The sequence below is a fragment of the Podarcis raffonei genome, chromosome Z, assembly GCF_027172205.1.
Source record: "Podarcis raffonei isolate rPodRaf1 chromosome Z, rPodRaf1.pri, whole genome shotgun sequence".
NCBI classification, from domain to species: Eukaryota; Metazoa; Chordata; class Lepidosauria; order Squamata; family Lacertidae; genus Podarcis; species Podarcis raffonei.
In genome coordinates, this window is record NC_070621.1 from 80,055 (window position 1) to 92,637 (window position 12,583).

The 12,583-nt window shown below is 46.8% G+C and overlaps 1 protein-coding gene across 1 annotated transcript; it reads left to right on the top strand.

The window, feature by feature from the left end:
• The first annotated feature begins 500 nt into the window (after positions 1-500).
• EDF1 (endothelial differentiation related factor 1) lies at positions 501-12,033 on the top strand. Its single transcript, XM_053374251.1, has 5 exons — positions 501-620; positions 3,748-3,799; positions 10,385-10,545; positions 11,640-11,733; positions 11,816-12,033. Exons 1-5 carry the CDS (start codon positions 501-503, stop codon positions 11,875-11,877), a joined length of 489 nt encoding a protein of 162 aa, XP_053230226.1. The 3' UTR covers positions 11,878-12,033.
• The last annotated feature ends 550 nt before the right edge of the window (positions 12,034-12,583 follow it).

Sequence of the window (12,583 nt, forward strand, 5' to 3'; positions counted from 1 at the left end):
AGCACTATCGTCCTTTGTGCGCATGCTCTACAGCTCGGACAGCGCCACCCTCCCTTCTGCGCATGCTCCCCAACCTAGAGCAAGGGGCGTTACGAACCACATACGGTTGTTTCTGCGCATGCTCTACAGCCCGGGCAGCTCCACAGTCGCTTCTGCGCATGCTCCCCAAGCTGGAGCAAGAGGAGTTCCAAACCACCTACGGTTGTTTCTGCGCATGCTCTACAGCCCGGGCAGCTTCACAGTCGCTTCTGCGCATGCTCCCCAAGCTAGAGCAAGGGGCGTTGCAAACCACCTACGGTTGTTTCTGCGCATGCTCTACAGCCGGGGAAGCCCTAGCGGCCTTTGTGCGCATGCTCTACAGCTCGGACAGCGCCACCCTCCCTTCTGCGCGAGGGGCGTGACGCACGCCAACCGGCCAATCCCGCGACGCCGGTTTAGGTCAGGCAAAGCCGATTGGCGGGCGGGCCTCTGCGAGGCGGGCCCTTCTTAAGGAGCGGCCAATGGGCGCGCGGGAGGGCGGCCGAGCCAGCCAGAGCGGCGCCATGGCGGAGAGCGACTGGGACACGGTGACGGTGCTGCGCAAGAAGGGGCCCAGCGCGGCCCAGGCCAAGTCCAAGCAGGTGAGCGGAGGCCTCTCCCCGCGCAACCGCCGCCGGCCCTCTCACGGGGCGCTCTGGAAGGGCCCGGCCGCGACGCGCCCCTCAAAAGCCCCTCGCCCCCGAGGCCACGCCCCCGGAGGCTCCCATTGGCCGAGCCCCGAGCCCGCCAAAATGGCGGCGCGCCAGGCCACGCCCTCTCAAAATGGCGCCGGGAATTCTCCTCAGAAAGACTTTTTCCCTCAGTTGAAATAGTTCCATTTTATTAAATAAAGGAATAGGTTCTCTTCAGTTTGAATTTTAAGTTCCCTTCAAAATAAATAAAAATTAATTTGAATTAATTAATTAATTGCATTCAATTTAAACTGGATTAAAAAGAAGCGAGTTCCATTCAATTTAATGAAAAATAAATGAATTCCTTTCAGTTTAAACTGGATTAAAAAGAAGCGAGTTCCATTCAATTTAAATTGAATTGAGCATAAATAAGTTCCATTAAATGGGATGAAAAATAAATGAATTCCTTTCAGTTTAAATTGGATTAAAAATAAGCGAGTTCCATTCAATTTCATAAAAAATAAATGCATTCAATTTAAATTGGGTTAAAAATAAGTAAGTTCCATTCAATTTACTAAAAAATAAATTAATTGCATTCAATTTAAATTGGGTTAAAAATAAGTAAGTTCCATTCAATTTAATGAAAAATAAATTAATTGCATTCAATTTAAATTGGGTTAAAAATAAGTAAGTTCCATTCAATTTAATAAAAAATAAATTGATTGCATTCAATTTAAATTGGGTTAAAAATAAGTGAGTTCCATTCAATTTAATGAAAAATAAATTGATTGCATTCAATTTAAATTGGGTTAAAAATAAGTGAGTTCCATTCAATTTAATGAAAAATAAATTAAATGCATTCAATTTAAATTGGGTTAAAAATAAGTGAGTTCCATTCAATTTAATGAAAAATAAATTGATTGCATTCAGTTTAAATTGGGTTAAAAATAAGTGAGTTCCATTCAATTTAATGAAGAATAAATGAATTCCTTTCAATTTAAATTGGATTAAAAATAAGTGAGTTTCATTCAATTTAATAAAAAATAAATTAATTGCATTCAATTTAAATTGGATTAAAAATAAGTGAGTTCCATTCCATTTAATAAAAAATAAATTAAATGCCTTCAATTTAAATTAGGTTAAAAATAAGTGAGTTCCATTCAATTTAATCAAAAATAAATTAAATGCATTCAATTTAAATTGGGTTAAAAATAAGTAAGTTCCATTCAATTTAATAAAAAATAAATTAATTGCATTCAATTTAAATTGGGTTAAAAATAAGTAAGTTCCATTCAATTTAATAAAAAATAAATTAAATGCATTCAGTTTAAATTGGGTTAAAAATAAGTAAGTTCCATTCATTTTAAATTGAACTGAGCATAAATAAGTTCCATTATATTTAAATGGAATTGAGAATACATGTTCCATTATATTTAAATGGGATTCAAAACAAATACGTCCGTTCAATTTAAGTTTGAAGTTCCATGTTAATTCAATGACAAATGAACAAGCTCCATTCAATTTCATGAAAAATAAATGAATTGCATTCAATTTAAATTGGGTTCAAAATAAGGAAGTTCCATTCCATTTAAACTGAATGGAAAATAATTCTGTTTCATTCAATTTAAATTGGATTAAAAATAATTTCCATTCCATTTAAATTGAATTGAGAATAAATCATATATACTTTTATATATTTACTTTTCATTTTACAACAATGCGGGCTTCCTTTGCTTTCCTCTCTGCTTCTGCATAGCCACCAAATTCCTTAATGATTTGTTTCCTCTAAAAATTTGGATATGTATTATTTGTTTCCTCTAAAAAATTTGCTACGTATTATTTGTTTCCTCTAAAAAATTTGATACATATTATTTGTTTCCTCTAAAAAATTAGATACATATTATTTGTTTCCTCTAAGAATTTGGATACATATTAAGATGGCTACATATTATTTGTTTCCTCTAAAAAATTTGCTACGTATTATTTGTTTCCTCTAAGAATTTGGATACATATTAAGATAGCTACATATTATTTGTTTCCTCTAAAAAAATTGATACATATTATTTGTTTCCTCTAAGAATTTGGATACATATTAAGATGGCTAGGATATTTGCCATAACAATCATAATAATAATAATAACAATATTGGTCCTTTTATGTTTAAGGTAACATTTCAAGTTTTTTCCCATCGGTCTTGAAATAATCAGTAAATGTTTGTGGGCTCTTTGGGCCAGGAAGTTATGACCTTGGTTTGATTTATGGTTATTACGATTATATTAGACAGGACCCTGGTTGGATTGTTTTTATTGATTTATTTTTAATTAATTTTATTGAGTACAAATTAGAAAAAATACAAATATACGAGCAAAAAGAAAAAACATGTAACCAATGGCTGGATTCGGATTCTGATGCTTATATTAGACAGGACCCTGGTTTAATTCTGATTATATTAGACAGGACCCTGGTTTAATTCTGATTATATTAGACAGGACCCTGGTTTAATTCTGATTATCTTAGACAGGACCCTGGTTTAATTCTGATTATCTTAGACAGGACCCTGGTTTGATTCTGATTATATTAGACAGGACCCTGGTTTGATTCTGATTATATTAGACAGGACCCTGGTTTAATTCTGATTATATTAGACAGGACCCTGGTTTAATTCTGATTATCTTAGACAGGACCCTGGTTTAATTCTGATTATATTAGACAGGACCCTGGTTTAATTCTGATTATATTAGACAGGACCCTGGTTTAATTCTGATTATATTAGACAGGACCCTGGTTTAATTCTGATTATCTTAGACAGGACCCTGGTTGGATTGTGATTCTGATTATATTAGACAGGGCCTAATAACAAACCTGAAGAAATAAAAATCTGTACATCTCTCTAAAAAACCCCAAGAATAAGAATTAACTCTACTTTGCACTAGTCTCAGAACAAATGAGACAGATCTGCGGAGAAGACTTTCCAACGCGGGGGAAAAAGAGAGACTGTGCAAACCCAAAAAATCTTTATTAAATACAAATTAAAAAGTAGAAAAATCAATAATCATTTTTTTAATTGCTCCCCTAATGTCCCTCTTTTCCGCCCCAGGCTGTCCTTGCGGCTCAGAGGAGAGGCGACGACGTGGAAACCTCAAAGAAATGTAAGTTTCCCGCTCCTGCCTGCAATTTTTAACGGTCTTTTGTTTGAGCTTCTTGTCTTGAGTCACTTGGAGGTTTCCTCCAGCGAAATTTATTCATTATTATTATTATTTATGGAATTTATTTGCTGCCATAGACGCGCAGGTCTCAGGGTGGGAGAAAGAAACAGCGGGTTTTTTTACCGGGGAAGAGGTAAAAAGAGATTTTCCTGTGCCTGGAAAATCCCTTCTTTTGGCTGCTGGTCCCTTATTTTCAAATCTGCAAGTTGCCTCCTTCCTCCTCCTTGGGTACCACTCCTCCTTGAAGCATCCTTCTACTTCCTGTCTCCTCCTGCATTCTTCTCCTTGAAGCATCCTTCTACTTCCTGTCTCCTCCTGCATCCTTCCTCCTCCTCCTCCTTGGGTACCACTCCTCCTCCTTGAAGCATCCTTCTACTTCCTGTCTCCTCCTGCATCCTTCCTCCTCCTCCTCCTTGGGTACCACTCCTCCTCCTTGAAGCATCCTTCTACTTCCTGTCTCCTCCTGCATCCTTCTTCCTCCTCCTCCTTGGGTACCACTCCTCCTCCTTGAAGCATCCTTCTACTTCCTGTCTCCTCCTGCATCCTTCCTCCTCCTCCTCCTTGGGTACCACTCCTCCTCCTTGAAGCATCCTTCTACTTCCTGTCTCCTCCTGCATCCTTCCTCCTCCTCCTCCTTGGGTACCACTCCTCCTCCTTGAAGCATCCTTCTACTTCCTGTCTCCTCCTGCATCCTTCCTCCTCCTCCTCCTTGGGTACCACTCCTCCTCCTTGAAGCATCCTTCTACTTCCTGTCTCCTCCTGCATCCTTCTTCCTCCTCCTCCTTGGGTACCACTCCTCCTCCTTGAAGCATCCTTCTACTTCCTGTCTCCTCCTGCATCCTTCCTCCTCCTCCTCCTTGGGTACCACTCCTCCTCCTTGAAGCATCCTTCTACTTCCTGTCTCCTCCCGCATCCTTCTTCCTCCTCCTCCTTGGGTACCACTCCTCCTCCTTGAAGCATCCTTCTACTTCCTGTCTCCTCCCGCATCCTTCTTCCTCCTCCTCCTTGGGTACCACTCCTCCTCCTTGAAGCATCCTTCTACTTCCTGTCTCCTCCTGCATCCTTCCTCCTCCTCCTCCTTGGGTACCACTCCTCCTCCTTGAAGCATTCTACTTCCTGTCTCCTCCTGCATCCTTCCTCCTCCTCCTCCTTGGGTACCACTCCTCCTCCTTGAGGCATCCTTCTACTTCCTGTCTCCTCCTGCATCCTTCCTCCTCCTCCTCCTTGGGTACCACTCCTCCTCCTTGAAGCATCCTTCTACTTCCTGTCTCCTCCTGCATCCTTCCTCCTCCTCCTCCTTGGGTACCACTCCTCCTCCTTGAAGCATCCTTCTACTTCCTGTCTCCTCCTGCATCCTTCCTCCTCCTCCATCTTGGGTACCACTCCTCCTCCTTGAAGCATCCTTCTACTTCCTGTCTCCTCCTGCATCCTTCCTCCTCCTCCTCCTTGGGTACCACTCCTCCTCCTTGAAGCATTCTACTTCCTGTCTCCTCCTGCATCCTTCCTCCTCCTCCTCCTTGGGTACCACTCCTCCTCCTTGAAGCATCCTTCTACTTCCTGTCTCCTCCTGCATCCTTCTTCCTCCTCCTCCTTGGGTACCACTCCTCCTCCTTGAAGCATCCTTCTACTTCCTGTCTCCTCCTGCATCCTTCCTCCTCCTCCATCTTGGGTACCACTCCTCCTCCTTGAAGCATCCTTCTTCCTGTCTCCTCCTGCATCCTTCTTCCTCCTCCTCCTTGGGTACCACTCCTCCTCCTTGAAGCATCCTTCTTCCTGTCTCCTCCTGCATCCTTCCTCCTCCTCCTCCTTGGGTACCACTCCTCCTCCTTGAAGCATTCTACTTCCTGTCTCCTCCTGCATCCTTCCTCCTCCTCCTCCTTGGGTACCACTCCTCCTCCTTGAAGCATCCTTCTACTTCCTGTCTCCTCCTGCATCCTTCCTCCTCCTCCTCCTCCTTGGGTACCACTCCTCCTCCTTGAAGCATCCTTCTACTTCCTGTCTCCTCCTGCATCCTTCCTCCTCCTCCTCCTTGGGTACCACTCCTCCTCCTTGAAGCATCCTTCTACTTCCTGTCTCCTCCCGCATCCTTCTTCCTCCTCCTCCTTGGGTACCACTCCTCCTCCTTGAAGCATCCTTCTACTTCCTGTCTCCTCCTGCATCCTTCCTCCTCCTCCTCCTTGGGTACCACTCCTCCTCCTTGAAGCATCCTTCTACTTCCTGCCTCCTCCTGCATCCTTCCTCCTCCTCCTTGGGTACCACTCCTCCTCCTTGAAGCATCCTTCTACTTCCTATCTCCTCCTGCATCCTTCCTCTTCCTCCTTGGGTACCACTCCTCCTCCTTGAAGCATCCTTCTACTTCCTGCCTCCTCCTGCATCCTTCCTCTTCCTCCTTCCAGCATCCTTCTACTTCCTGCCTCCTCCTGCATCCTTCCTCCTCCTCCTTGGGTACCACTCCTCCTCCTTGAAGCATCCTTCTACATCCTGCCTCCTCCTGCATCCTTCCTCTTCCTCCTTCCAGCATCCTTCTACGTCCTGCCTCCTCCTGCATCCTTCCTCTTCCTCCTTGGGTACCACTCCTCCTCCTTGAAGCATCCTTCTACTTCCTGTCTCCTCCTGCATCCTTCCTCCTCCTCCATCTTGGGTACCACTCCTCCTTCTTGAAGCATCCTTCTTTCTGTCTCCTCCTGCATCCTTCCTCCTCCTCCTCCTTGGGTACCACTCCTCCTCCTTGAAGCATCCTTCTACTTCCTGTCTCCTCCTGCATCCTTCCTCCTCCTCCTCCTTGGGTACCACTCCTCCTCCTTGAAGCATCCTTCTTCCTGTCTCCTCCTGCATCCTTCCTCCTCCTCCTCCTCCTTGGGTACCACTCCTCCTCCTTGAAGCATCCTTCTACTTCCTGTCTCCTCCTGCATCCTTCCTCCTCCTCCTCCTCCTTGGGTACCACTCCTCCTCCTTGAAGCATCCTTCTACTTCCTGTCTCCTCCTGCATCCTTCTTCCTCCTCCTCCTTGGGTACCACTCCTCCTCCTTGAAGCATCCTTCTACTTCCTGTCTCCTCCCGCATCCTTCTTCCTCCTCCTCCTTGGGTACCACTCCTCCTCCTTGAAGCATCCTTCTACTTCCTGTCTCCTCCTGCATCCTTCCTCCTCCTCCTCCTTGGGTACCACTCCTCCTCCTTGAAGCATCCTTCTACTTCCTGCCTCCTCCTGCATCCTTCCTCTTCCTCCTTCCAGCATCCTTCTACTTCCTGCCTCCTCCTGCATCCTTCCTCCTCCTCCTCCTTGGGTACCACTCCTCCTCCTTGAAGCATCCTTCTACTTCCTGTCTCCTCCCGCATCCTTCTTCCTCCTCCTCCTTGGGTACCACTCCTCCTCCTTGAAGCATCCTTCTACTTCCTGTCTCCTCCTGCATCCTTCCTCCTCCTCCATCTTGGGTACCACTCCTCCTCCTTGAAGCATCCTTCTACTTCCTGTCTCCTCCTGCATCCTTCTTCCTCCTCCTCCTTGGGTACCACTCCTCCTCCTTGAAGCATCCTTCTACTTTCTGTCTCCTCCTGCATCCTTCCTCCTCCTCCATCTTGGGTACCACTCCTCCTCCTTGAAGCATCCTTCTACTTTCTGTCTCCTCCTGCATCCTTCCTCCTCCTCCATCTTGGGTACCACTCCTCCTTCTTGAAGCATCCTTCTTTCTGTCTCCTCCTGCATCCTTCCTCCTCCTCCTCCTTGGGTACCACTCCTCCTCCTTGAAGCATCCTTCTACTTCCTGTCTCCTCCTGCATCCTTCCTCCTCCTCCTCCTTGGGTACCACTCCTCCTCCTTGAAGCATCCTTCTTCCTGTCTCCTCCTGCATCCTTCCTCCTCCTCCTCCTCCTTGGGTACCACTCCTCCTCCTTGAAGCATCCTTCTACTTCCTGTCTCCTCCTGCATCCTTCCTCCTCCTCCTCCTTGGGTACCACTCCTCCTCCTTGAAGCATCCTTCTTCCTGTCTCCTTCTGCATCCTTCTTCCTCCTCCTCCTTGGGTACCACTCCTCCTCCTTGAAGCATCCTTCTTCCTGTCTCCTCCTGCATCCTTCTTCCTCCTCCTCCTTGGGTACCACTCCTCCTCCTTGAAGCATCCTTCTTCCTGTCTCCTCCTGCATCCTTCTTCCTCCTCCTCCTTGGGTACCACTCCTCCTCCTTGAAGCATCCTTCCTCCTCCTCCTCCTTGGGTACCACTCCTCCTCCTTGAAGCATCCTTCTACTTCCTGTCTCCTCCTGCATCCTTCCTCCTCCTCCTCCTTGGGTACCACTCCTCCTTCTTGAAGCATCTTTCTACTTCCTGTCTCCTCCTGCATCCTTCTTCCTCCTCCTCCTTGGGTACCACTCCTCCTCCTTGAAGCATCCTTCTACTTCCTGTCTCCTCCTGCATCCTTCCTCCTCCTCCTCCTTGGGTACCACTCCTCCTCCTTGAAGCATCCTTCTACTTCCTGCCTCCTCCTGCATCCTTCCTCTTCCTCCTTCCAGCATCCTTCTACTTCCTGCCTCCTCCTGCATCCTTCCTCCTCCTCCTCCTTGGGTACCACTCCTCCTCCTTGAAGCATCCTTCTACTTCCTGTCTCCTCCCGCATCCTTCTTCCTCCTCCTCCTTGGGTACCACTCCTCCTCCTTGAAGCATCCTTCTACTTCCTGTCTCCTCCTGCATCCTTCCTCCTCCTCCATCTTGGGTACCACTCCTCCTCCTTGAAGCATCCTTCTACTTCCTGTCTCCTCCTGCATCCTTCTTCCTCCTCCTCCTTGGGTACCACTCCTCCTCCTTGAAGCATCCTTCTACTTTCTGTCTCCTCCTGCATCCTTCCTCCTCCTCCATCTTGGGTACCACTCCTCCTCCTTGAAGCATCCTTCTACTTTCTGTCTCCTCCTGCATCCTTCCTCCTCCTCCATCTTGGGTACCACTCCTCCTTCTTGAAGCATCCTTCTTTCTGTCTCCTCCTGCATCCTTCCTCCTCCTCCTCCTTGGGTACCACTCCTCCTCCTTGAAGCATCCTTCTACTTCCTGTCTCCTCCTGCATCCTTCCTCCTCCTCCTCCTTGGGTACCACTCCTCCTCCTTGAAGCATCCTTCTTCCTGTCTCCTCCTGCATCCTTCCTCCTCCTCCTCCTCCTTGGGTACCACTCCTCCTCCTTGAAGCATCCTTCTACTTCCTGTCTCCTCCTGCATCCTTCCTCCTCCTCCTCCTTGGGTACCACTCCTCCTCCTTGAAGCATCCTTCTTCCTGTCTCCTTCTGCATCCTTCTTCCTCCTCCTCCTTGGGTACCACTCCTCCTCCTTGAAGCATCCTTCTTCCTGTCTCCTCCTGCATCCTTCTTCCTCCTCCTCCTTGGGTACCACTCCTCCTCCTTGAAGCATCCTTCTTCCTGTCTCCTCCTGCATCCTTCCTCCTCCTCCATCTTGGGTACCACTCCTCCTCCTTGAAGCATCCTTCTACTTCCTGTCTCCTCCTGCATCCTTCTTCCTCCTCCTCCTTGGGTACCACTCCTCCTCCTTGAAGCATCCTTCTTCCTGTCTCCTCCTGCATCCTTCTTCCTCCTCCTCCTTGGGTACCACTCCTCCTCCTTGAAGCATCCTTCTTCCTGTCTCCTGCATCCTTCCTCCTCCTCCTCCTTGGGTACCACTCCTCCTCCTTGAAGCATCCTTCTACTTCCTGTCTCCTCCTGCATCCTTCCTCCTCCTCCTCCTTGGGTACCACTCCTCCTTCTTGAAGCATCTTTCTACTTCCTGTCTCCTCCTGCATCCTTCCTCCTCCTCCTCCTTGGGTACCACTCCTCCTTGAAGCATCCTTCTACTTCCTGTCTCCTCCTGCATCCTTCCTCTTTCTCCTCCTTTGGTACCACTCCTCCTCCTTGAAGCATCCTTCTACTTCCTGTCTCCTCCTGCATCCTTCTTCCTCCTCCTCCTTGGGTACCACTCCTCCTTCTTGAAGCATCTTTCTACTTCCTGTCTCCTCCTGCATCCTTTCTCCTCCTCCTCCTTGGGTACCACTCCTCCTTGAAGCATCCTTCTACTTCCTGTCTCCTCCTGCATCCTTCCTCCTCCTCCATCTTGGGTACCACTCCTCCTCCTTGAAGCATCCTTCTTCCTGTCTCCTCCTGCATCCTTTCTCCTCCTCCTCCTTGGGTACCACTCCTACTCGGAAAAACGGGACCTCAGGAAACATCTAGTCTGACCCCTGAAATGCAGAAATGGGGCCCCAAGAGGCATCTAGTCTGACCCCTGAAATGCAGAGATGGGACCCCAAGAGGTAGCATGTGTGTTTTTTTAACCAGGGGAGAGAGACGTAGGTCGCGTGTTGTGACTTCCTGTCCAGACAGGAAGTGATGTCGCCGCGCAGGGTGGGATCAACTAAATCAATAATAATTATTTTTTAACCGGGGAAGAGAGACATAGGTAGCGTGTGTTGTTTTTTTAAACCGGGGGAGAAGGACACGGGTCGCATGTTGTGACTTCCTGTCCGGACAGGAAGTGATGTCGCTCGCTTTGTCCCCCCTCGCAGGGGCGGCGGGCCAGAACAAGCAGCACTCCATCACGAAGAACACGGCCAAGCTGGACCGGGAGACGGAGGAGCTGCACCACGACCGGGTGCCCCTGGAGGTGGGCAAAGTCATCCAGCAGGGGCGACAGGGCAAGGGGCTGACCCAGAAGGACCTGGCCACGGTAATGATCAAAAATTATTATTATTTAATAATAATTTATTATTATTATTTAAAAGTCAAATACTTGGGAATAGAGACTACAAAGGAAAATATAAATCTATATTGGACTATAATAATAATAATAATAAAAGCATTATATAATTAATTTATGATAAAAAATTAGGATTTGAAGTGAAGAAATCAAAATTCCCAATTGACACGAGAGAAAGCCAGACCAATCTACTCTCGAAAATGTATAATTTCCTATTAGAATAGAATACAAAAGAGGGATCGATAAAAGAGGCTATGAGAAAATGGGCATAATATAGAATACTTTGCTCAAACTTTGGAATGAGGATTTAAAATTTAAATTTAAAATTTACTGCATGCTCTACTTTCAAAGAGAACGTCCTGGAAATGGTTCGTCGCTGGTATCTTATCTTATAATTTGATAATGAAATGTTTTTAGAGTGTGTATCGTTTTATTGTTGTTAGCCACTCTGAGCCCGGCTTCAGCTGGGGAGGGCAGGATATAAATAAAAATTTATTATTATTACTATTATTATTATTACTCCCACCAAACTAGCAAAAATGTATAGGATGAGTAGCAAAATCCGTTAGAAATGTACCCAAAAGAATGAAGTAAATTGATGGTCTATATAATTGTCGAAATTTGAAGACGTTAGCAGGACTGAAAGAAATCTTACGTCGTGCTTTTCGTCTTTTACTAATGAAACAAATTAATGATTGGAATAAATAAGAAAACCTGCGGAAGAGAAGGAGGGAAGTCAGAGGCTCAATGGAGCATAAAGTAAGATAGATGAGAAAAGACTGGATATTTGGGTTTGTTGGTGTATCTAAAAACTGAATAAAACTGTATAAAAAATTGAATAAAACTGTATATAAAACTGAATAAAAAACTGAATAAAAAACTGAATAAAACTGAATAAAAAACTGAATAAAACTGAATAAAAAACTGAATAAAAAGTAGATTCCAAAAAAGAAAGAAAACGAGAAGCTGCTGCTGCTGTTCTTGCTTTGAAATAGGAATTTGCTTTTGGCCCCGGGACTCGCACTCGGAACCCGGAGCCAAGCCTCTCTCTCTCTCTCTTTCAGAAAATCAACGAGAAGCCGCAGGTGATCGCCGACTACGAGTCGGGGAAGGCCATCCCCAACAACCAGGTGCTGGGCAAGATCGAGAGAGCCATCGGTGAGCGGGGTTGCGGGTTCGAGGAGGGGGGCCGGGTGGCGGGTTCGAGGACGCGCGGCTGACCAGCCTCCTCTCTTGCCAGGCCTCAAACTCCGCGGGAGGGACATCGGGAAACCCCTCGAAAAGGGCCCCAAGGCGCAGTGAGGACAAAGCCTCGAAAGACGGGGGGCGCCGGGCGCCATGGGGCGCCCGGGGTCCCCCCGCCCTCCCGCCCCGACTCCGGACGGGCGGGAGAAGCCGCCTGCCAGCTGGCGGCCCGTCTCCTCTTTCCGCAGATTGAATAAAGCGAATTAAAATGGTTGGTGTGCCTCGAACCCGGGTTTTGTCTTGCGTGCTACGACGCCCAGAACCATTTATGGGGATGGCGGGTTCAAAGGGGGCAGCTTAGAAAATTCAAACTACATCTCCCAGAATCCTTTGGTGGGCTAGAGGGCGCCTTAGAAGCTTCAAACTACATCTCCCAGAATCCTTTGGTGGGCTAGAGGGCGCCTTAGAAAATTCAAACTACATTTCCCAGAATCATTTGGGGGACTAGAAGCCTCAAACTACATCTCCCAGAATTCTTTGGGGGACTAGAGGGCGCCTTAGAAACTTCAAACTACATTTCCCAGAATTCTTTTGGGGGGGCTAGAGGGCGCTTTGGAAGCTTCAAACTACATCTCCCAGAATTCTTTGGGGGACTAGAGGGCGCCTTAGAAAATTCAAACTACATTTCCCAGAATTCTTTGGGGGGGACTAGAGGGCGCTTTGGAAGCTTCAAACTACATCTCCCAGAATCCTTTGGGGGGACTAGAAGCCTCAAACTACATCTCCCAGAATCCTTTGGGGGGACTAGAAGCCTCAAACTACA

Excerpts from the sequence above, each read along its gene's own strand:
- EDF1 (XM_053374251.1), top strand. The coding sequence starts at position 501 with ATGGGCGCGCGGGAGGGCGGCCGAGCCAGCCAGAGCGGCGCCATGGCG. Across the intron at positions 10,546-11,639 it reads CCCAGAAGGACCTGGCCACG|AAAATCAACGAGAAGCCGCA; the intron begins GTAATGATCAAA and ends TCTCTCTTTCAG. Across the intron at positions 11,734-11,815 it reads CAAGATCGAGAGAGCCATCG|GCCTCAAACTCCGCGGGAGG; the intron begins GTGAGCGGGGTT and ends CTCTCTTGCCAG.